Source organism: Littorina saxatilis, linkage group LG3, assembly GCF_037325665.1.
Source record: "Littorina saxatilis isolate snail1 linkage group LG3, US_GU_Lsax_2.0, whole genome shotgun sequence".
Classification (NCBI taxonomy): Eukaryota; Metazoa; Mollusca; class Gastropoda; order Littorinimorpha; family Littorinidae; genus Littorina; species Littorina saxatilis.
In genome coordinates, this window is record NC_090247.1 from 77,025,826 (window position 1) to 77,047,383 (window position 21,558).

At 45.1% G+C, this 21,558-nt stretch overlaps 2 protein-coding genes and 1 long non-coding RNA gene across 4 annotated transcripts in view; all 3 read right to left on the minus strand.

Annotated features, from left to right (window-relative positions):
• LOC138963298 (dystrophin-like) overlaps positions 1–13,354 on the minus strand; it is a 411,116-nt gene extending 397,762 nt beyond the window's left edge. For both annotated transcript variants that reach the window (XM_070335362.1, XM_070335361.1), the window contains exon 1: positions 13,270–13,354. In XM_070335362.1, coding sequence (XP_070191463.1) covers positions 13,270–13,275 — 6 coding nt within the window. In that variant the 5' untranslated portion in view covers positions 13,276–13,354. The remainder of the gene's footprint in view (positions 1–13,269) is intronic.
• LOC138963300 (uncharacterized) lies at positions 8,050–10,419 on the minus strand. The gene is made up of 2 exons (XR_011454773.1): positions 8,771–10,419; positions 8,050–8,490 (listed from the first exon to the last, which is right to left on the minus strand). It is a non-coding gene; the product is annotated as an uncharacterized lncRNA (long non-coding RNA).
• Positions 13,355–13,872: 518 nt separating the features above from the next.
• Positions 13,873–21,558, minus strand: part of LOC138961335 (alpha-actinin-4-like) — a 38,675-nt gene continuing 30,989 nt past the window's right edge. The window contains exons 5-9 of the mRNA XM_070332936.1: positions 19,820–19,912; positions 19,269–19,360; positions 16,837–16,917; positions 16,282–16,397; positions 13,873–13,910 (exon numbers count right to left, since the gene is read on the minus strand). Of these exons, the coding sequence (XP_070189037.1) occupies positions 13,873–13,910; positions 16,282–16,397; positions 16,837–16,917; positions 19,269–19,360; positions 19,820–19,912 (420 nt within the window). The remainder of the gene's footprint in view (positions 13,911–16,281; positions 16,398–16,836; positions 16,918–19,268; positions 19,361–19,819; positions 19,913–21,558) is intronic.

The window sequence follows — 21,558 nt, forward strand, 5'->3', positions numbered from 1 at the left end:
TTAACAATATCTGTTGTACAGGACATTGGTCACTGTGTGCGTTGTGCACAACCAACCGATTTCTGTCACGTCAACTGACGATAACCAGAGCGACTTGAATAATGATATATCAGGCATGCTCGTTGTAGGAGATAGTAAGAAGTGTTGGTGTTGTAGGAGATAGTAAGAAGTGTTGGTGTTGTAGGAGATAGTAAGAAGTGTTGGTGTTGTCGAGTATCGGCCTGAATGACGCGAGTTGGTGACAATAAATACACATGTAGTCCATGCGCAATGTCAAACATGGCGCGGCAAGAATCGATTGGGGACAGCGCACTAGATGTGGCCTCACAAGTAGATTGTATCTGTTCTGCCACTACACAGTACTCTCTCTCTCTGTCTCTGTCTCTCTGTCTGTCTTTCTCTGTCTCTGTCTCTGTCTCTGTCTCTGTCTCTCTCTCTCTCTCTCTCTCTCTCTCTCTCTTTCTCTCACACACACACACACACACACACACACACACACGAGGTGGTCAGGGGACAAAACGACTCTTCTCCAACCAAACTTCATCCTGTACTCGCTGTTAGTTGATAAAAGTGAGAAAACATTTGTCAACAAGTTCCCCCAGTCTTACAGCACCACTGACAAATCCCAGTATCTCGGTAGTCGGTAATCGTGCCGGTATGCGGGCCGGAAAGCAAGGTACAAATGGTGGCCATGCAGAGCAAGGAGGTGAGCATCGTTTGATGTTAGCGACAGTGTCAGCCTGGGGTCAATGTATGTCCACACAACTCAGACCATCGCCTGGTCAGTGACACAGGTATGTCGAGTCTGCTCCGCCCACCTGTTACCTGTCTCGTGGCCGCGTCTCCAGCAGTTTGTCGTCTTGGAAACGCCAGTGGCTGTCAGAAGATTTCCTTCACATTTTGAGGACTGTCGGAAAAGTGAATTCCACGTGTGCTCTGAAACAGGAAGCCCAGTCCTTGGCCTGATCTCTCACCTTCTGGTCTTCTTCTTTTCCTCGTAAACTTGAAGATAATTGCTAAATCTTAGAACGTGTACATAAGCAGTCTGCTTGTTAACGTTCATAATGTTGTTATTGTTTGTTGTTGTATCAAAGAAAATGAATAAAACACGCTTAAAACAATTGCTAAATTGCTACTTTTAAAAACACCATCTCGTTTTAGGAATTACGCCTCGTTTCCCTGTTTGTGATGCAATATTTCCAGCAGGGTTTCTACTTCTTCTGCGTTCATGAGCTGAAACTTCCACGTACACTCGTGGTTTTTTGTACGAGGAAGTTTTTACGTGTATAAACGTTTTTACCCCGCCACTGATTTAGGCAGCGATATGCCGCTTTCGGGAGAAACAGCAGGGTGAAAGCAGCTTGTGTGATTCTGACTGCGTGGTTTCACTCGCTTATTACCTCTGCTAATTTTGTCGTTGTGAACCTCATGACCATTTCGGGCAGGGAAGTAGGGCAGCGTGTGTGATCTGAAACTCATCAGTTCACGTGAAAAGTGCTGGAGAACTTCGAGACGTTACGCTTGCAACCATGGAAACCAACAACAATCAAACAACATGGATTGTGTGGGGATTTAAAACACCATTTCCCTGACATTTTACAACACGCAACTAATTGCCTTCCTCATTTGGCGTTTCCGAACTGATCAAAAACGTATAACTCTGAAATCAGTTATTAATTGTGTAAACGATCCCGCCATGTCAAATTCAGACAGTAAAACATTAGGGCTTGGCGACCGTTTCGTCAGTCTAACAAATAACCACTCCAGTGACACACATTCAATATAGCTCGCTGTAATTTACAACAAACGATGTGTGAGTTCGACCAGTACCTGTTTGTGCGGTTTGTGACATCCGGAAACACCAAAAATCTCATTATACTTTCAAGAGAAAAAGCCCAACTTGGACGTCAAATTATGACGATAAAACATTATGTCGTGTCGACCGTTTCGTCAGTCGTAAACGTAATCCATGTAATGACGCAAATTCGATGTAACTCGCTACAAACGATTAATAACTGACCACTTAGCGTTTCCGGTTTAATTAAAAATGAATCGGTCCTCAATGACGATTACACTTCCATGACGTCATAAATCAATAAAATCAATGAAACGATAAAGCATGCATTGGCGTCGACCGCTCCGTCAGTCGTAAACTTAAGCTGACTAATGACGCAAACGCGGACAGACTGTTGCACGCATGTCGACAACGGAAACGTCTTTCTCACATGTCCTCCCCAGCCGTCAGACATCCTCGCCTCCATCCTCGCCTCCATCCAATGAAAGCGCAAAGAGCCTACTCGTAATTGTGCTTTGGGTCCCGTTTACGCCATGGCTAATTGACAGATGGCTAATTGACAGATGGCTAATTGACAGATGGCTAATTGACAGATGGCTAATTGACAGATGGCGATCGCTTGCGGCGCATGTCTGCACAATCACGTGCACAGCAAAGCATGATGGGATTTCCGGACTGAGATTTAAAGTGGCGCTTCCAACCATAAAATCTAATTTTGTAATTTGTCGAAACCGGCCTTAATTCAGTCCCAGCGTGTGGGTTTTCCGCAGAGGTAACCAAGTAAATACATGTATGTTTTGTTTTTGAGAGAATGTGTACCATATGCACAACAACGACGTTTGACTGTGACGTTTAAAAGGCTCTGAAATCGGTTTAGCCGAGACCAGATATGTCCGTGTAAGGCAAAGGTAAAAAATAAAGTATTTAAAAGTTCGACCGAACACAAATCATATGACGAATTAGCATACAATCATTCCTTGTACTGAGAAAGTTTGCCTTCAGACTTGAGATTGAGTTCAACGGGTATGGTTCCCCTTTAATGGTTAAAGCACGTTCACTTTAAGCCATGTCACCGTGACATTGTACAAGATAGGCGGAGGTCGGTATGACCCTAGTAACATTGAGGTTGAGGAGAGACCGACAGAATACGGAACTAACACAACGATGACGTCATGTTGCTCGTCTCAGACAGCCGATGTAACAACGTTTGGAACAATTTACCATCGGGATGATATATAGGTTACACACTCCGAGTTCTGATTATCAGGACGAGGTGTGTAAGCTATTTATCCCATTACTCCGACGTTTTCATTAAAAACACTTACTTTTTCCACTAAAACCTGCCCGTGCCTGTTTTCAGCTTGCCAAAAGCCTCCGCAGTCGAAATTCATGTCAATGAATTCATGCGCAAAGCTAGTTCCCATTTGTCAGCATAATGGACGGCGTCATTCGACTTGTATGTGGACATTCAGTCATTCATTTTGCTTATAAAAAGGTCTGCTATCTGCTTTTACATTTTGAAAGTCATTTTAAAATATCCCTGTGTATATTTGACATCGGCTTTCGTTATAAATACTCAATTCGGCATACCGGGTTTATATTTTTAACAGAATTGCGCACAATAATGACAGCGCAACAAATTCAGTTCGGGCCGTGCTGGTTTGATCGTTGACCCAAGTCAGTTCGCATGCAGTGTTACTGTTTGTCAGTCGGGGATAGAAATGTTGGCTGTCATCGCGCTGTTCTGTTTCGGTTTTCACACGTGGATCACTTACATAATTATTCAGTGGTCGGGTTTAGGTGAGCCAAAGCTTCAATACTTCGCCTGTTGTAGATCTAGACGTTAAGCAGTAAAGCTTGGAAGTTGTATGTCGGCACTGAGAGTCGCGGTACATCGCTTTCTACTTTGTCCCGGTCTTGAGTTTGAACATTTAACACCTCACATCCTCTTCTCTTCCCCATATAGGCCCTATCTTAACTGTATCTCCAACTTCTTTTCGTCTTCTTCTTTTCATTTTGCCGGATGCCACTCCCTCATTTGTCGCTGAACCCCGCAGTTGACTCGACTCGGATTCACACAAGCCCGTCTGGCAGACGACAGTTCGAACAGTCTTGAACAGCACGGTTGCAAGCAGATTCAGCTATCAATCGAAGCAATACACTTAAAGCCAAAGCAAATGACCAAATGAGAAAACCTAACGTTTGATTTGACTTCATGGTGACTCTTCTGATAATTTTTTTGGCGTTGGAATGGATCTCAACGGGTTCCCAGCTACGACAACTTTTCCAGAGTTATGCACCGCATGCATGCCTTCGACAATCGATGTCAGTTTCAGATTGAGTTTTCGAACTACCAGGTGACTGGGTTGTGTTTTGATTGCTCTCCCTCTCCCTCTCTCTCTCTCTCTCTCACGGTTCTGTGTAGATGGCTGTCTGTGTAAAAGTTAGGGAGTATCGTCCCTTGATCCCACTCGCTATACTCGTTGAACATGCCTTTGACCATGCAGTCGCTTCAGCCAGCGAAATATCTCGACTCCGCTCTTTAAATCCATGCAGAATGTGCGTATCGTATGAAGTATTCTTTATTTTCTCAATATTAACACACGTAGGCCTGTACCTATACGTGATAGTGACTTTGACACCACAAAATATTTCAGTCGTATGTTGAAAAAAGTAGTCCATCTTTAAACTCTGAATATGCAGATGACCTCTATAAATTATTCAATTGTACTCTGAAATCAAAGACAATGACCACTGACAGTTGAGATCGAAACTCGGTTGTGATGGGTTATCCATATGGTTGTGATGGATTATTCAGAATAATCACCTCCTCAGCTAACAGAGACAAAGAGGCAGGTCATGGGATAATAAAAGGTATCCTCTCTCTCTCTCTCTCTCTCTCTCTCTCTCTCTCTCTCTCTCTCTCTCTCTCTCTCTCTCTCTCTCTCTCTCTCTCTCTCTCTCTCTCAGTCTCTCTCTCTCTCTCTCTCTGACCTTGACACAGGGATTGAGAGCACACAATCAAAGCATCACAAGGTCTGTCCTCTCAGCCCTCGCTTCATAATCAATCAGCCCTGTCCACTTACACCCACGTAACGGGTCCCCGGTAAGCCACTGACCCACATACATGTAGAAATCGATGCGCACACAATCACAATACAAATCAGACACTGTCCGTTTTCTGCCCGATAACCATCCTTTTTTCCCACGTACAAAATAAGCTGGTGTTTTGAGTTGATACACGTGTTTCCAGTGACACAGGCAAACTTGACATTTGTGAGCCTCAGAGGTCACACGCCAAGTCCTGGCCCCCATAACAAACAGTTTCTGTCTCCTTCCTCCCCGTTCACGTGATACAACAGTGTCCGAAAGCAAGAACCGGGTGTGTGTCTCTCTTCTTGTTCAGTTAATGTTTCAGTTTGCCTCTCGATTGTGGAATTGTCTTGCAGTTCCTGGTGCATGCCACGATCTCAGACAATCGTCAAAGAAATCTACTTTCACTTTCTTTTCAGGTGCGCCTACCTCTAGAAAAAAAAGGAAGAACATGAAAGATAATTTGCAATTGAGATTTGGCACTTATACTGTTTTAAAGCGTTGTTGGTGGTCTATGTGTGTGGTCGTCTGTCTTCAGTTCACTCTGAGCGTATACAACCATTGCAACACTTCGCCTGATTGGCTTGTTTGGCGAGAAGCTTGATCACTACATCCAAAATTGTGTCATGTTCACTTCATCGGATATGTACAATTAACGGTTCTCGACCAAACCGCCCTTGTACCACCAGCGCTATCCATCGTTCTCGACCAAACCGCCCTTTTACCACCAGTGCTATCCATCGTTCTCGACCAAACCGCCCTTTTACCACCAGTGCTATCCATCGTCATCCAATCAAAACACAAGAAAGTTTAGTTTATGCAGGGACCTATAGGTCTATAGTTTATGCAGGGACCTATAGGTCTATAGTTTATGCAGGGACCTATAGGTCTATAGTTTATGCAGGGACCTATAGGTCTATAGTTTATGCAGGGACCTATAGGTCTATAGTTTATGCAGGGACCTATAGGTCTATAGTTTATGGAAAGCCGGCTTTATCATAGGCACAACGAAACATTCACAATGTATTCCCCATAAACGATCAGGATCTAGTTATGGAATTCAGGTTCTATCATTTTTTTTCAACAAATATTTTGCAACAAACAACAAACGAAAGTGAGCGTCATCTGTGTCAAGACAACTTGAAGAGCAAACGTTGAAGCGGAATAACGCACACTTATTTGAATTTCGTTTCCACGATCCTTCGGTGCTTTTTCTATAGCCAATTAATCACGCAAAATTGTGGTCTGACGTACAAAACACAAGCACATAACCTGGCATTCCTCAACCTGGTATTCCTCCAAACATTTGTTTATAGCAGCTCTCACACAAGAAATCAAGTGCAAGCAGATCTATTTTCACACTGCAATGCATTCCGAGCCGTCAAAAAGGTACGAGTTGGGGTGAAAAGAAGACTGAACGACTGTATTAAACTTTGTCAGCGTGCCAGGGTGTATCAGGTTAATTAGGTGAATGAGATGTCTCAACAAGTCTTAGCTTCTGTGTCGCGTTCATTGCTACTATACACACGCGCACAATAACAGACAGCCTGACAGACAGACACACACACAAACACGCAAACAAACAAACACACTCACACACACACACACACACACATGCACACACACACGCACACACACACACTGGCATACACGTACTTAAACTAACACAAACAATAACACACACCAACACACATGTTCACACACACACGCGTGCCGAAGGGGCCCTCTCATCTCCACCGTATCATAACTCCTACCAATAATAACCCAGTGCTAGCGAATTCTCCGCGCACAATGATGTGATACTCAACCTTATATTTTTAGCCACAATCAGCATCAAAGCATTCCTATCGGTCTTGGCATTTTGATACGATACCTACAGAGATACTAACCCACTCTTTACCAACTCTACTGACTGACTCAGGTAATAAATCATGCTTATCACCTTGAAAGTCAACTTGACTCGATACAGTGTACATAAGTCTACACATTCATGTCAACCCCTTGGCAAACAGACAGACCGACAGACACGACAGACACACACACACACACACATAATAGAATAAGTGCACATGACTTGAAGATTGAAAAAGGCCGATATGATAATACGCCAAAAGAAAACAGATTATGTCAACGTTGTGGAGTATTAGAAAATGAATTACATATGCTAGATACATGTATTGAATATAAACATTTTAGAGAACAATTAATGAAACAGGTCAATAAAAGTATACCTGTTTATACTATGCCCAGTCAACTGTTGTTGGAAGACAATCTACAATTCATGTTGGGGAAGTTCGTATACAATTGTTTTCTTAAAAAAACATAATGATTTATGTTGTTGTTTATGTACATGTATGTGTCTTATAAACCTAAATGGTTTCATGACAATAAACTATATTCTTATTCTTATTCTTATTCTTCACACACACATCCCCGAGTAGCCCGCAGCGATTCACAAGATAAGTAGGGTGCATGTTCTGGCATTCCCCATGCTGTGGGTTGCGTGTACACGCCGCGAGGAACAAGATAGAGGAGATAGAGTATAGCAAGCAGGTATAAAGTGTCACGCCAAATGAACAAGATAGAGGAGAGAGAGATAGCAAGCAGGTATAAAGTGTCACGCCAAATGAACAAGATAGAGGAGATAGAGACAGCAAGCAGGTATAAAGTGTCACGCCAAATGAACAAGATAGAGGAGATAGAGATAGCAAGCAGGTATAAAGTGTCACGCCAAATGCACCTTGCGCATGTCTCAGTGCATATGGTGCCACACACAAAAATGTCTGCGTTCGAAACTGCAAAATAATCCTTTTTTTTCGGCCGGGTGGTGGGTGTTGGGTTTGGTGTGGGGGGGGGGGATGGTCGGGCTGGAAGGGGAGCATAATTATGGTAGGTGGGTTAATCAGTCGTGCGCGTAGGCGTACGCGTGTGTGTTTTTGTGTGTGTTTTTGTGCGTGTGTGTGTTATGGAGTGGTATAGCCCTTATTGCGCCAGATGTTATGGTCCTTTATTGGCCAGTTTCTAGACAATCATAAATGCCTCTACACCACTCTATAAGTTTAGTATTTGTTTACAGGCTTGAATGTAATCTGAATAGTTGTCCGCTACAGTAGCTTACAAGGCACAAGCGCACACGCACTCACACACGCAAAAACCTGGTGTTAAATGGATCTTGACACTGCCAAGACTAATTATTATTAGTTTACAAAGCTTTTTACATCACAAAATCATTTCCGGCTTCGACCAGTACTCTAGGCCGACAACACCGCAAGAAACTCTACAGTCCAAGACGCAGACACCTTTTGGCTCAAACAAAGCAGCTTAACAGGTAAGACGAATAGGTATTCTACTGTACGTTACCCTACTGCCATCTTTCGGCTTTCAAGATGTTGGTATGGCTGTAAGTCCTTCAGACGACTGACAAGGATGCACCAGTCCTCACGACACCGCGACCATTGCTTGACGTAGTCCTTGATCCTTCCAGTTCGTCTCGGCGGCTAACTGTAGAACCCTGCCAGCTCTCCATGCCATGGTCATGTACACCAAGCCGCAGTTGACTGGTTCAGTTCAGCCTCCGTCGATGAAACCCTCCAGTTGGAACACTGTAAAGTTTATAGTCCATAAGTCAACTTGTCTTTAGTTTCTTTCACTCGCACAATAAAAATACTCACTCGTCCAACATATTAAGCTGCATGAGCCAATATAATTATTTACACGTTAATTCCTGTTTTCTAAAGCCAAGAAAACGTTACGTAAAACCCTCCCATGTTTAAGCAGTGTAGCACAATAGCTTAGGCCTACACAATAACGTTAAACACAGAACCAGTCACTCTTCTCACATACGACAACATGACATGAAAATATAACCGGTTTCAAACATACCTCAAAAGAGTGTAAAGCCAACATTTAGTACAGTCGCCGGCCTGGCATGAATATGAAAATGGAAGATATCACGTAGACTGATAGGGAAAGTTCGTCAGTCTTCATCCTTCTTCAGTCAGATACCTAAAACAGGAGCCCGTCTGCTAAAGTGTTACGAAAAACATGAGTCGAGCTTGGCTCCTTGACGGCGACTGATTTTACAAAGTCGTTCTTGCTATGACATTGCCAGTGAGCTGTCGTCTGCATTACTTGCACGTGAAAAACCTTGTCAGTTACACAAAGGTTCCACTGCGGTCAACGCGACGGTATGCAGCCTATAGCCCTTTCCAATGTCTGACCATCGCTATAGTCTATTCTATTTACAACAATACACATTACCACAGATACGAGTAAACCGCTTCGTAACATCACCCCCTTTCCTCAAAAGAAAATGAATTGTTGAAAAAACGATGAAATTTTCTGAATCTCGATCAGAGATTATCCAAAAAGTCAAAAGAATTATATACAGGAGTCATGTTCAGAAGCTGTTTAAAAAAATTATCATGAATGAAACTCGAGTTAGACCTTGGCCTTGCAAGAATATACCAGTCAACACATCAAATCAAAAATCAAATCAAATCTGAAAATGTTACTGGACAAACAGGACAAACAAAACAATCATTCACACCCGTGTAAGCGCACGTGCCTTGAGATAGAAAACAATACTGCTAAAGGGTCAAACAAACAAACACTATTGGGCGCCATTTGTTATGGAGTGGTATAGCCCTTATTGCGCCAGATGTTATGGTCCTTTATTGGCCGGTTTCTAGACAATCATAAATGCCTCTACACCACTCTATAAGTTTAGTATTTGTTTACAGGCTTGAATGTAATCTGAATAGTTGTCCGCTACAGTAGCTTACAAGGCACAAGCGCACACGCACTCACACACGCAAAAACCTGGTGTTAAATGGATCTTGACACTGCCAAGACTAATTATTATTAGTTTACAAAGCTTTTTACATCACAAAATCATTTCCGGCTTCGACCAGTACTCTAGGCCGACAACACCGCAAGAAACTCTACAGTCCAAGACGCAGACACCTTTTGGCTCAAACAAAGCAGCTTAACAGGTAAGACGAATAGGTATTCTACTGTACGTTACCCTACTGCCATCTTTCGGCTTTCAAGATGTTGGTATGGCTGTAAGTCCTTCAGACGACTGACAAGGATGCACCAGTCCTCACGACACCGCGACCATTGCTTGACGTAGTCCTTGATCCTTCCAGTTCGTCTCGGCGGCTAACTGTAGAACCCTGCCAGCTCTCCATGCCATGGTCATGTACATCAAGCCGCAGTTGACTGGTTCAGTTCAGCCTCCGTCGATGAAACCCTCCAGTTGGAACACTGTAAAGTTTATAGTCCATAAGTCAACTTGTCTTTAGTTTCTTTCACTCGCACAATAAAAATACTCACTCGTCCAACATATTAAGCTGCATGAGCCAATATAATTATTTACACGTTAATTCCTGTTTTCTAAAGCCAAGAAAACGTTACGTAAAACCCTCCCATGTTTAAGCAGTGTAGCACAATAGCTTAGGCCTACACAATAACGTTAAACACAGAACCAGTCACTCTTCTCACATACGACAACATGACATGAAAATATAACCGGTTTCAAACATACCTCAAAAGAGTGTAAAGCCAACATTTAGTACAGTCGCCGGCCTGGCATGAGCATGAAAATGGAAGATATCACGTAGACTGATAGGGAAAGTTCGTCAGTCTTCATCCTTCTTCAGTCAGATACCTAAAACAGGAGCCCGTCTGCTAACGTGTTACGAAAAACATGAGTCGAGCTTGGCTCCTTGACGGCGACTGATTTTACAAAGTCGTTCTTGCTATGACATTGCCAGTGAGCTGTCGTCTGCATTACTTGCACGTGAAAAACCTTGTCAGTTACACAAGGTTCAACTGCGGTCAACGCGACGGTATGCAGCCTATAGCCCTTTCCAATGTCTGACCATCGCTATAGTCTATTCTATTTACAACAATACACATTACCACAGATACGAGTAAACCGCTTCGTAACAGTGTGTGTGCGTGTGTCTGTGTTTGCGTACGTCATGCGAGTCAGCACGGCCTTTCCTTCTTTCCAAAAAAGCTGCTCGTAAAACGCCGACTTGAAAAGATTTGTATTTCTGTCGTAATTGCCGAGTAGCTCTCTCTCTCTCTCTCTCTCTCTCTCTCTCTCTCTCTCTCTCTCTCTAACCCTCCTTCTCTCTGCAAAACAACAACAAACAAGGAAAACTCGAGTTTAAATTAGTCATATCCGGTGTAGCCTACATCTGCATTCATTTTTCGCACTTCAAAAGTGACACACCCCACGTCCCAATCTACAAAATTACCGCGGAAAGACGGGAGATAACTCCTGCCTCTGCTTGCATTTCCTTCTGGGCAAAAGTTACCCAGATTGACGCAATCGCTGTTCTGCCCCGATAGCGCATAGGGTAACACGGCAGAAAATAAACCAGATTAAACAATAAAAAAATTTAAATAAATAAAAAAAATAAACAAGTCGCGTGAAGCGATATAACAACATTTAGTCAAGCTGTCGGCATCGGCGTTAAACACAATAAACAGTCATCGCCGAGACTATTATTTAAGATAATCTCGACTAACCGCTTTGTCGAAGATTACTTCACCAAAATGTCAACCAATTTGGTTCAAAAATGAGGGCGTGACAGTGCTGCCTCAACTTTCACAAAAAGCCGGATATGACGTCTTCAAGGACATTAATCGAAAAAATTTAAAAAACGTCTGATGATATTTTACCCACGAACTCTCATGTGAAATTTCATGAAGATTGGTCTAGTAGTTTTCTCTGAATCGCTCTACACACACACACACACATACATACATACATACACACATACACAACCACCCTCGTATCGATTCCCTCCGTCTATGTTAAAACATTTAGTCAAAACTTGACTTAATGTAAAAAAGATAAAAACGTGGCTACAGTGAACACATTACAGGAATAGATTGTGTCAATAAAAAGTAGCCTACCCCGTCCCATTAAAAGCGGCGGGCTCCGATGGCCCGAGAGTAGGAATGATAGACGGGTGGGTTGTGCAGATACGGTGTGCGGTGTCGGATACACTTGGCAGCAAAACCTATCGTTCATTACTGGTGAGATAATGGGATTGCCAGAGTCTTTAGCACAGGTGCACGCCGCGTAGAACGCACAGGCGTAAGTGAATACACAGAAAAGAAAGGACATTTAAGTACACAATCACACACGCACACAGACACACACACACACACACACACACGCACGAACACGCACTCACGCACGCACGCACTCACGCATGCACACACACACACACACACACACACACACACACACACACACTAACACACACTGTGACACACATATGCGCACACAAGCTGACACGGAGGCACACACACACACACACACACACACACACACACGCACGAACACGCACGAACACGCACTCACGCACGCACGCATGCACACAGACACACACACACACACACACACACACACACACACACACACACACACACACACATATGCGGGCGCTGAAACAGTTAAAGCTAGTGACAGTGAAAGTCAGACAATGCCAGACGTACCGATATTCACAAGCTGAGCACTGCGCATATCAACCGAAAACGCAATTTCAACGTACAACCGCTTCTCTGCATGTAGAACAAACCCTCAACCGCAGTGCATTGTGGCATGATTGAATAGACACGCACACACAAAAAGAGAGAAAACCACACAAACAGGAAATGTCAGACTTCATTTCAAACGCATTCACAAAACAAAAATACTTTTAACCTCTTTCTTGCACCACGCAAATTCGTGTGCGTGCGGTGTACGGTGTGCGGTGTGCGTGCGGTGTGCGTGCGGTGTGCGGTGTGCGTGCGGTGTGCGTGCGGTGTGCGTGCGGTGTGTTTATGCCTGCCCGTCTGCCTGTCAACTGCCTGCTTCTAAACACATATTGATTCTATAGGGATTACGTCAATCGATTCAGTGGTTGGCTAGTTGATTATTTGTTTGCTTTCTTGCTTATTTGTTGGTTCAATCGTCGGATGGTTGCCTTGTTTTGTGTTTGTTGGTTTGCTTGTTCTTGCTTATTTGTTGGTTCAACCGTCGGATGGTTGCCTTGTTTTGTGTTTGTTGGTTCAACCGTCGGATGGTTGCCTTGTTTTGTGTTTGTTGGTTCAACCGTCGGATGGTTGCCTTGTTTTGTGTTTGTTGGTTCAACCGTCGGATGGTTGCCTTGTTTTGTGTTTGTTGGTTTGCTTGTTCTTGCTTATTTTTTTTTTCAATCGTCGGATGGTTGCCTTGTTTTGTGTTTGTTGGTTCAACCGTCGGATGGTTGCCTTGTTTTGTGTTTGTTGGTTTGCTTGTTCTTGCATTCCCGCTATCTCTCGCTTTCTCTCCTTCCTTTTTGACAAAACAAAACATCATCACATGCTCAACTCACCTCCATGATTTTCGCCGGTTGCGGAACAAGGGCAGCTAACTCCGAGGACGACGACACCGATGTCTCCGAGGCGGGGGAGGTGGGGGAGTGAATGGGGGAGGGGGAGGAGGCGGTGTTGGGGCGGGAGGAGGGGGGCTCCACCTCGATGTGCGAGGTGAGGAGGGAGTGGGGCAGCACTTGGAACATACACATCAGGTACGTCATCACAGACTTCTTGTCGGGCGTGTCCACCGTTACGTCTGTAACACACACACACATAGCACTATTACGTCTGTAACACACACACATAACACCGTCACGTCTGTACCACACACACATAACACCGTCACGTCTGTAACACACACATAACACCGTCACGTCTGTAACACACACACACATAACACCGTCACGTCTGTAACACACACACACATAGCACCGTCACGTATGTAACACACACACATAACACCGTCACATCTGTAACACACACACACACACATAACACCGTCACGTCTGTAACACACACACATAACACCGTCACGTCTGTAACACACACACACACATAACACCGTCACGTCTGTTACACACATAACACCGTCACGTCTGTAACACACACACATGACACCGTCACGTCTGTAACACACCCACACATAGCACCGTCACGTCTGTAACACACACATCACACCGTCTAAAAGCCTCATATCAACTGGGCGAAGTCCACTTCACGAAGCTCGCTAAACGAAATGTTGGCAGTGAATTTTTGGTTAAAAGATTTCGCGCCAAATCTTCGCATAGTCAACTTCGGGCTCAATTAATGAAAGCCTAAACAAAGCCCTTTTCAAATGTAGTCTTATGTTTTGGCTTTTACATTGGACACATTATTATTATTATTATTATGAACATTTGTGCGCCTAATCTAAATATAGCCCTAGGCGCTTACAAAATATAAAATACATAGTGACACATAACAACATTTCAACAGTTCTTCTGTGCGGAGATTTTCACGGATCGATCTCTTTACGGAAACTAATGCCAATCTTCGAAATTGATTAATAAAACTCCAATAGCACAGGACTGTCTGGATGGTGATTGTGGGTATGTGATCAAATGGAGGGACGGTCTTATCCCGTGTTGAGTGTGGGTATGTGATCAAATGGAGGGACGGTCTTATCCCGTGTCAAGCCTGGCAGACAACAGACAGTGAGCGGACCAACTGTTTCTCCGGGCCGGGAAAGACTGAACCTTTATGGCTTCAACAGACCGATTATATTGGGCAGGTGAGGACGACTATGACGACCATCGCGACTGTAACAAAGGACTGAACCTTTATGGCTTTAAACAGACCGATTATATTGGGCACGTGGGGATGACTATGACGACCATTGCGACTGTAACAAAGGACTGAACCTTTATGGCTTTAACAGACCGATTATATTGGGCAGGTGGGGATGACTATGACGACCATCGCGACTGTAACAAAGGACTGAACCTTTATGGCTTTAACAGACCGATTATATTGGGCGGGTGGGGATGACTATGACGACCATCGCGACTGTAACAAAGGACTGAACCTTTATGGCTTTAACAGACCGATTATATTGGGCAGGTGGGGATGACTATGACGACCATCGCGACTGTAACAAAGGACTGAACCTTTATGGCTTTAACAGACCGATTATATTGGGCAGGTGGGGATGACTATGACGACCATCGCGACTGTAACAAAGGACTGAACCTTTATGGCTTTAACAGACCGATTATATTGGGCAGGTGGGGATGACTATGACGACCATCGCGACTGTAACAAAGAAGACAGATTATGCAGCAGCAACTTTGAAGCCTACTACTCTAACACAGAACTTTTATGTCTGTGAAAGATCCTTCCGATTAACATGCTCCGTCAGGTAGGTCATGAAAAACGTTGTGGAGTCTGTTATTTTGCACCGACAAGCTGGGAACACAGCAAGATCTAAGAGAATTGCCAACAATATTATCTACCTAACAGTGTTGTTATGCACATACAATTTACATTACATCGACACATCTCTTTCATCTTTTGTAACAGCGTGTTCGCCTACACTGACTCGTACCTTCACCATCAACACTGAAAAGAGCGATTCTGGTGCGTTGGCGTGTTTACCCGTGTTATCATAGCAATGTCAATAAAATAAGATAAGAACAGTTAAATGTCCATTTTCATTTGACATAAACACGGATTTTTTTCTTTTGGCAGTCTTACTAACGTATCTGCTCTGTTCGTTATTGCTTTACGGTCCACAAGGACAGCTGGTGTACTTCAGCGGGCTCTGTTGGCAACACAAGCGGAAGGGACATAACCCAACAAACCCTACACAGGCTGAAGGAGAGGGCTTGCAACCCCTCGCAAAATCCGCGCTTGCGCATATCCAAAGCGTAACATATATATCCTTTATGTTTATATATAAGATGTCTATTACTAAATTCGGGTGCAGATTTAAAATACATTTACATTTATTTCTGCCTCAGTGATACACTCTGTCAATCACATCTAAATGTGATCAATTATTCATCTTCAGGAACCTTTACTGCAATGATTCCGATAGTGACCTGAACACTTAAGTTACCCCTCCCCTCCCACCACTACCCCTTCCTCGCCGCCCCTCTTAAAACACTGACAACCTTTGACCTCCAAAACCTAACGAGCGCCTATTCCTTGTCTTATTCCATAATCCATTCAAAAGATCAGAATAAAAAAACCAAGAAATGAATGTTATAGGAACGTTTCATTAAGACAAAACGAAACGAAACGAAACGAAACGAAACGAAACGAAACGAAACGAAACAAAAAAACAAAACAAAACAAAAAAACAAAACAAAACGTTACGGTCACTGAACTGCGACCCAGCGGTCGTTGAAGTGGACATAGAGACAAACACTTATGATACAGAAAATAAACTAATCTGAAGCTTGTTCTCAAGACACAAGCGAGGCAATGATTAATGATGAAATTTTGAATTAAAAAAATGTCATCCCACAATCGTATATCGTTCCACCTACCTTCAGCGTCAAGCAGCCTGGCGATGCCCAGGCGATCCTCGGCCTGTGAGAAGGCGTGGTTGAGCCGTGTCTCGCTGTCCTTCAGCAGCAGGCTCTCGTAGCGAAACAGGTCCGGTCTGTCGTCAGAGACACATGAGAGTTGAAGAGGTTGATAGAAGTGATGATGATGATGATGATGATGATGATGATGATGATGATGATGATGATGATGATGATGATGATGATGATGATGATGATGATGATGATGCTTCGTGGTCGAGCTCATCAAAGAAACTACACATATACGCGCAGGCACGCACATACGCAAATATGCACGTACGTAAGCACACGCCCATTGACAAGACACACAGACAGACACACGCACGCACGCACCCACCCACACACACACACATACACACGCACGCACGCACTCACATATACACACACACACACACACACACACACACACACACACACACACACACACACACGGCAAACACACACGCACACACACACACACACACACACACACGCATGAGCTCGCACTCACGCAAGCACGCGCACGCACGGATGTACCGGAAGTGATGAAGCAAGGCGTTGAAGGCCAGTCCGTCCCTCCAACTCTTGGTAAAGTTTGTGATTAACACACCTTCATACCTGCAGCGAACACAATGAAATGATAAATTGTGCGGACAGATACCTCATTGATAACAGGTGAAATGACTCAGTTGCTGACAGCAAGACAGACAGGGGCGGTCTGTGACACAGCAAGACAGACAGGGGCGGACAGCAAGACAGACAGGGGCGGCCTGTGACACAGCAAGACAGACAGGGGCGGCCTGTGACACAGCAAGACAGACAGGGGCGGCCTGTGACACAGCAAGACAGACAGGGGCGGCCTGTGACACAGCAAGACAGACAGGGGCGGCCTGTGACACATCAAGACAGACAGGGGCGGCCTGTGACACAGCAAGACAGACAGGGGCGGTCTGTGACACAGCAAGACAGACAGGGGCGGACAGCAAGACAGACAGGGGCGGCCTGTGACACAGCAAGACAGACAGGGGCGGCCTGTGACACAGCAAGACAGACAGGGGCGGCCTGTGACACAGCAAGACAGACAGGGGCGGCCTGTGACACAGCAAGACAGACAGGGGCGGCCTGTGACACAGCAAGACAGACAGGGGCGGCCTGTGACACAGCAAGACAGACAGGGGCGGCCTGTGACACATCAAGACAGACAGGGGCGGCCTGTGACACAGCAAGACAGACAGGGGCGGTCTGTGACACAGCAAGACAGACAGGGGCGGACAGCAAGACAGACAGGGGCGGCCTGTGACACAGCAAGACAGACAGGGGCGGCCTGTGACACAGCAAGACAGACAGGGGCGGCCTGTGACACAGCAAGACAGACAGGGGCGGCCTGTGACACAGCAAGACAGACAGGGGCGGCCTGTGACACAGCAAGACAGACAGGGGCGGCCTGTGACACAGCAAGACAGACAGGGGCGGCCTGTGACACAGCAAGACAGACAGGGGCGGCCTGTGACACAGCAAGACAGACAGGGGCGGCCTGTGACACAGCAAGACAGACAGGGGCGGACAGCAAGACAGACAGGGGCGGCCTGTGTGCGAGTGTTGTTTTTGTTTGTTTTTGTTTTTCTTGGCGGGGAGCATCCTTCTTCATTGGTCTTTTTTGAACTGACATTTCTTCATTAAATACAAATATATCATTAATAATTCTTACACCAGATCTACTCTGCGAGTGTTGTATATGTGTTTGTGCGTGCGTTTGTACGTAAGAGAGGCAGACAGGCAGACAGACAGACAGTCGCGCAATGACGTACGGCATTTTCTCTCTCTCACGCTGCTCTTACACTGTGCCGAATATCCTTGCGATTACGAAAATGTATTTGGCAAACAAAAGAGGCGAATGGAGAGGAAACACATTAAAAATGTGAAGCCTAACAAAGCCTTGCGAATGTCTTACGAATGGTTGCGAGTGCTTGCGAGTTTCTACGGATCATTACGAATGCATCCGAATCCACATACGAATTTCTTGCGAATTTATTACGAATATTGCGAATGGTGTTGCGAGTGCTTGCGAACACTTTGCAAATAAAGCTATTACGCAATGCGCATTGTTTGTAAGGAATTCGCAACCATTCACAAGATGTTCGCAAGGACAAAACCTAACGAATGGTTGCGAATGCCTTGCGAGCGCTACGAATACATTGCGATGATTACGAATGGCTTGCGAATACTTACGAGTACGTTGCGAAAGACTGAAGAGTATGCCTTCCTTGCGAATTTTGCGAATATTAGGAGCATGTTGCTAATGTTCGCAACAATAGACGAATGGTGGCGAATGGTTAAGAACATTTACGAATGTCTTGCGACCATGTCCTGATTATTAGGAATTATTGGCGAATGCTATTGGCAAGGGACATTCCGCACAGTGTAAGAGAAGCATCAGAGACGTTGTTTATACGCGTGCGCGTTCACGTACAAGCGTCAATGTGACCACGTGTTTTTGCTGTTAGTCTGTTCGACCATGGTCCTGTCACAGGTGTGAATGTGACCACGTGTTTTTGCTGTTTGTCTGTACGACCATGGTCCTGTCACAGGTGTGAATGTGACCACGTGTTTTTGCTGTTTGTCTGTACGACCATGGTCCTGTCACAGGTGTGAATGTGACCACGTGTTTTTGCTGTTTGTCTGTACGACCATGGTCCTGTCACAGGTGTGAATGTGACCACGTGTTTTTGCTGTTTGTCTGTACGACCATGGTCCTGTCACAGGTGTGAATGTGACCACGTGTTTTTGCTGTTTGTCTGTACGACCATGGTCCTGTCACAGGTGTGAATGTGACCACGTGTTTTTGCTGTTTGTTTGTACGACCATGGTCCTGTCACAGGTGTGAATGTGACCACGTGTTTTTGCTGTTTGTCTGTACGACCATGGTCCTGTCACAGGTGTGAAAGCACAGTCGACAGGTAAGCACTCACCCCGCCGTGTGTGTCTGGCACCAGGTGAGCAGCGTCTTCTCTAGGTTGGTCGGTCTCAGGTCATCCGCCACGTCCCGCATCACGTCCTTCACCTTCACAGGTAAATCACACCTCTAGCTTATTACATCTTTTTTTCTCAGCATTTCCGTCATGAATAGCCGTCACAACAATAAAGTACCACAGCATCGTTCTTGTATCTGTTATTGATGAGATCAGCGATAGCCTGACTGAGGTTTTCAATTGTTGCAATCATAAAGGGCACTGAAAGTCACGCTTTGGCAGAACTGCATTTACACAAATAAAATATCAGTCTTGGAAAACGTTTGTTTAAGCATCCCCCCCTCACCCACACACACACATACACACACACACGCACAGTGTATGCAGACCTGCCAGTGCAGAATGATGCTCCACACCAAACCTAGCGTCAGTTTGGCATTGCCGTCACACACACACACACACACACACACACACACACACACACACACACACACACACACACACACACACACACACACACACACACGCGCGCGCGCACAGTGTATACAGACCTGCCAGTGCAGAATGATGCTCCACACCAAACCTAGCGTCAACTTGGCATTGCCGTCAACAATGTCGTTGCTGCTGATGTTCACCAACTTGATCTGAAATCACAACGTAAATGATTATAATTATAATCAACATTTGTGTTGTTGGGGGGGGGGGGATAGATGTTAGTCCCTTTTATTATCCCCCCCCCCCTTTGCCAATAAGTTATTTCTACGGCAACATTCAAATCCCTGACACTAGATAGTAGCGTTCAAAAACTATATTACAACCGTACAATTTTGTTTTAAAAATCGGCTGGCTGATTACAAATCCCAGTATTTGACACCGAACGTGCCAATCATATGTAGAGTCGAGCTGGTGCGGGCAGGGTGACAATTGTCATAGTACGATCATGACGAGTGTATGTACTAAATGGCTTTGCTCGTGACGGCGAAACGACACTGTCGGTCGCATCCAACACTACGTACGGCGCAAGGGTAAACGGCGAATCGGGAATTAGTGTTGAAGCGAACATGGCCAATGAAATGCGTTCAGGCTGAAAGCTTCAATACTGCCTAACTAAGTCCAATACTGCCTAACTAAGTCCAATACTGCCTAACTAAGTCCAATACTGCCTAACTAAGTCCAATACTGCCTAACTAAGTCCAATACTGCCTAACTAAGTCCAATACTGCCTAACTAAGTCCACAGTTTGTTTATCCGTTCGCCTTCACATTTCTACGGTTCCCTGTGTTAACACGCGGGATTGTCAGGTTCCCCTTCACATTTCTACGGTTCCCTGTGTTTGCACGCGGGATTGTCAGGTTCCCCTTCACATTTCAACGGTTCCCTGTGTTAACACGCGGGATTGTCAGGTTCCCCTTCACATTTCAACGGTTCCCTGTGTTAACACGCGGGATTGTCAGGTTCCCCTTCACATTTCTACGGTTCCCTGTGTTAACACGCGGGATTGTCAGGTTCCCCTTCACATTTCTACGGTTCCCTGTGTTTGCACGCGGGATTGTCAGGTTCCCCTTCACATTTCTACGGTTCCCTGTGTTAACACGCGGGATTGTAAGGTTCCCCTTCACATTTCTACGGTTCCCTGTGTTAACACGCGGGATTGTCAGGTTCCCCTTCACATTTCTACGGTTCCCTGTGTTAACACGCGGGATTGTCAGGTTCCCCTTCACATTTCTACGGTTCCCTGTGTTAACACGCGGGATTGTCAGGTTCGCCTTCACATTTCTACGGTTCCCTGTGTTAACACGCGGGATTGTCAGGTTCGCCTTCACATTTCTACGGTTCCCTGTGTTAACACGCGGGATTGTCAGGTTCGCCTTCACATTTCTACGGTTCCCTGTGTTTGCACGCGGGATTGTCAGGTTCCCCTTCACATTTCTACGGTTCCCTGTGTTTGCACGCGGGATTGTCAGGTTCCCCTTCACATTTCTACGGTTCCCTGTGTTTGCACGCGGGATTGTAAGGTTCCCCGAGTCGGAATCGAGTGTTACTTACGGGTTGTACCAAATCTCGCTTAATGTGCACTTTGAGCTCTGTCTGATTATAAGAGGCAGCGTAGAGCAAGACTTTGTGTAGCTGTCTGATCTCAAGAGGCAGCGTAGAGCAAGACTTTGTGTAGCTGTCTGATCTCAAGAGGCAGCGTAGAGCAAGACTTTGTGTAGCTGTCTGATCTCAAGAGGCAGCGTAGAGCAAGACTTTGTGTAGCTGTCTGATCTCAAGAGGCAGCGTAGAGCAAGAC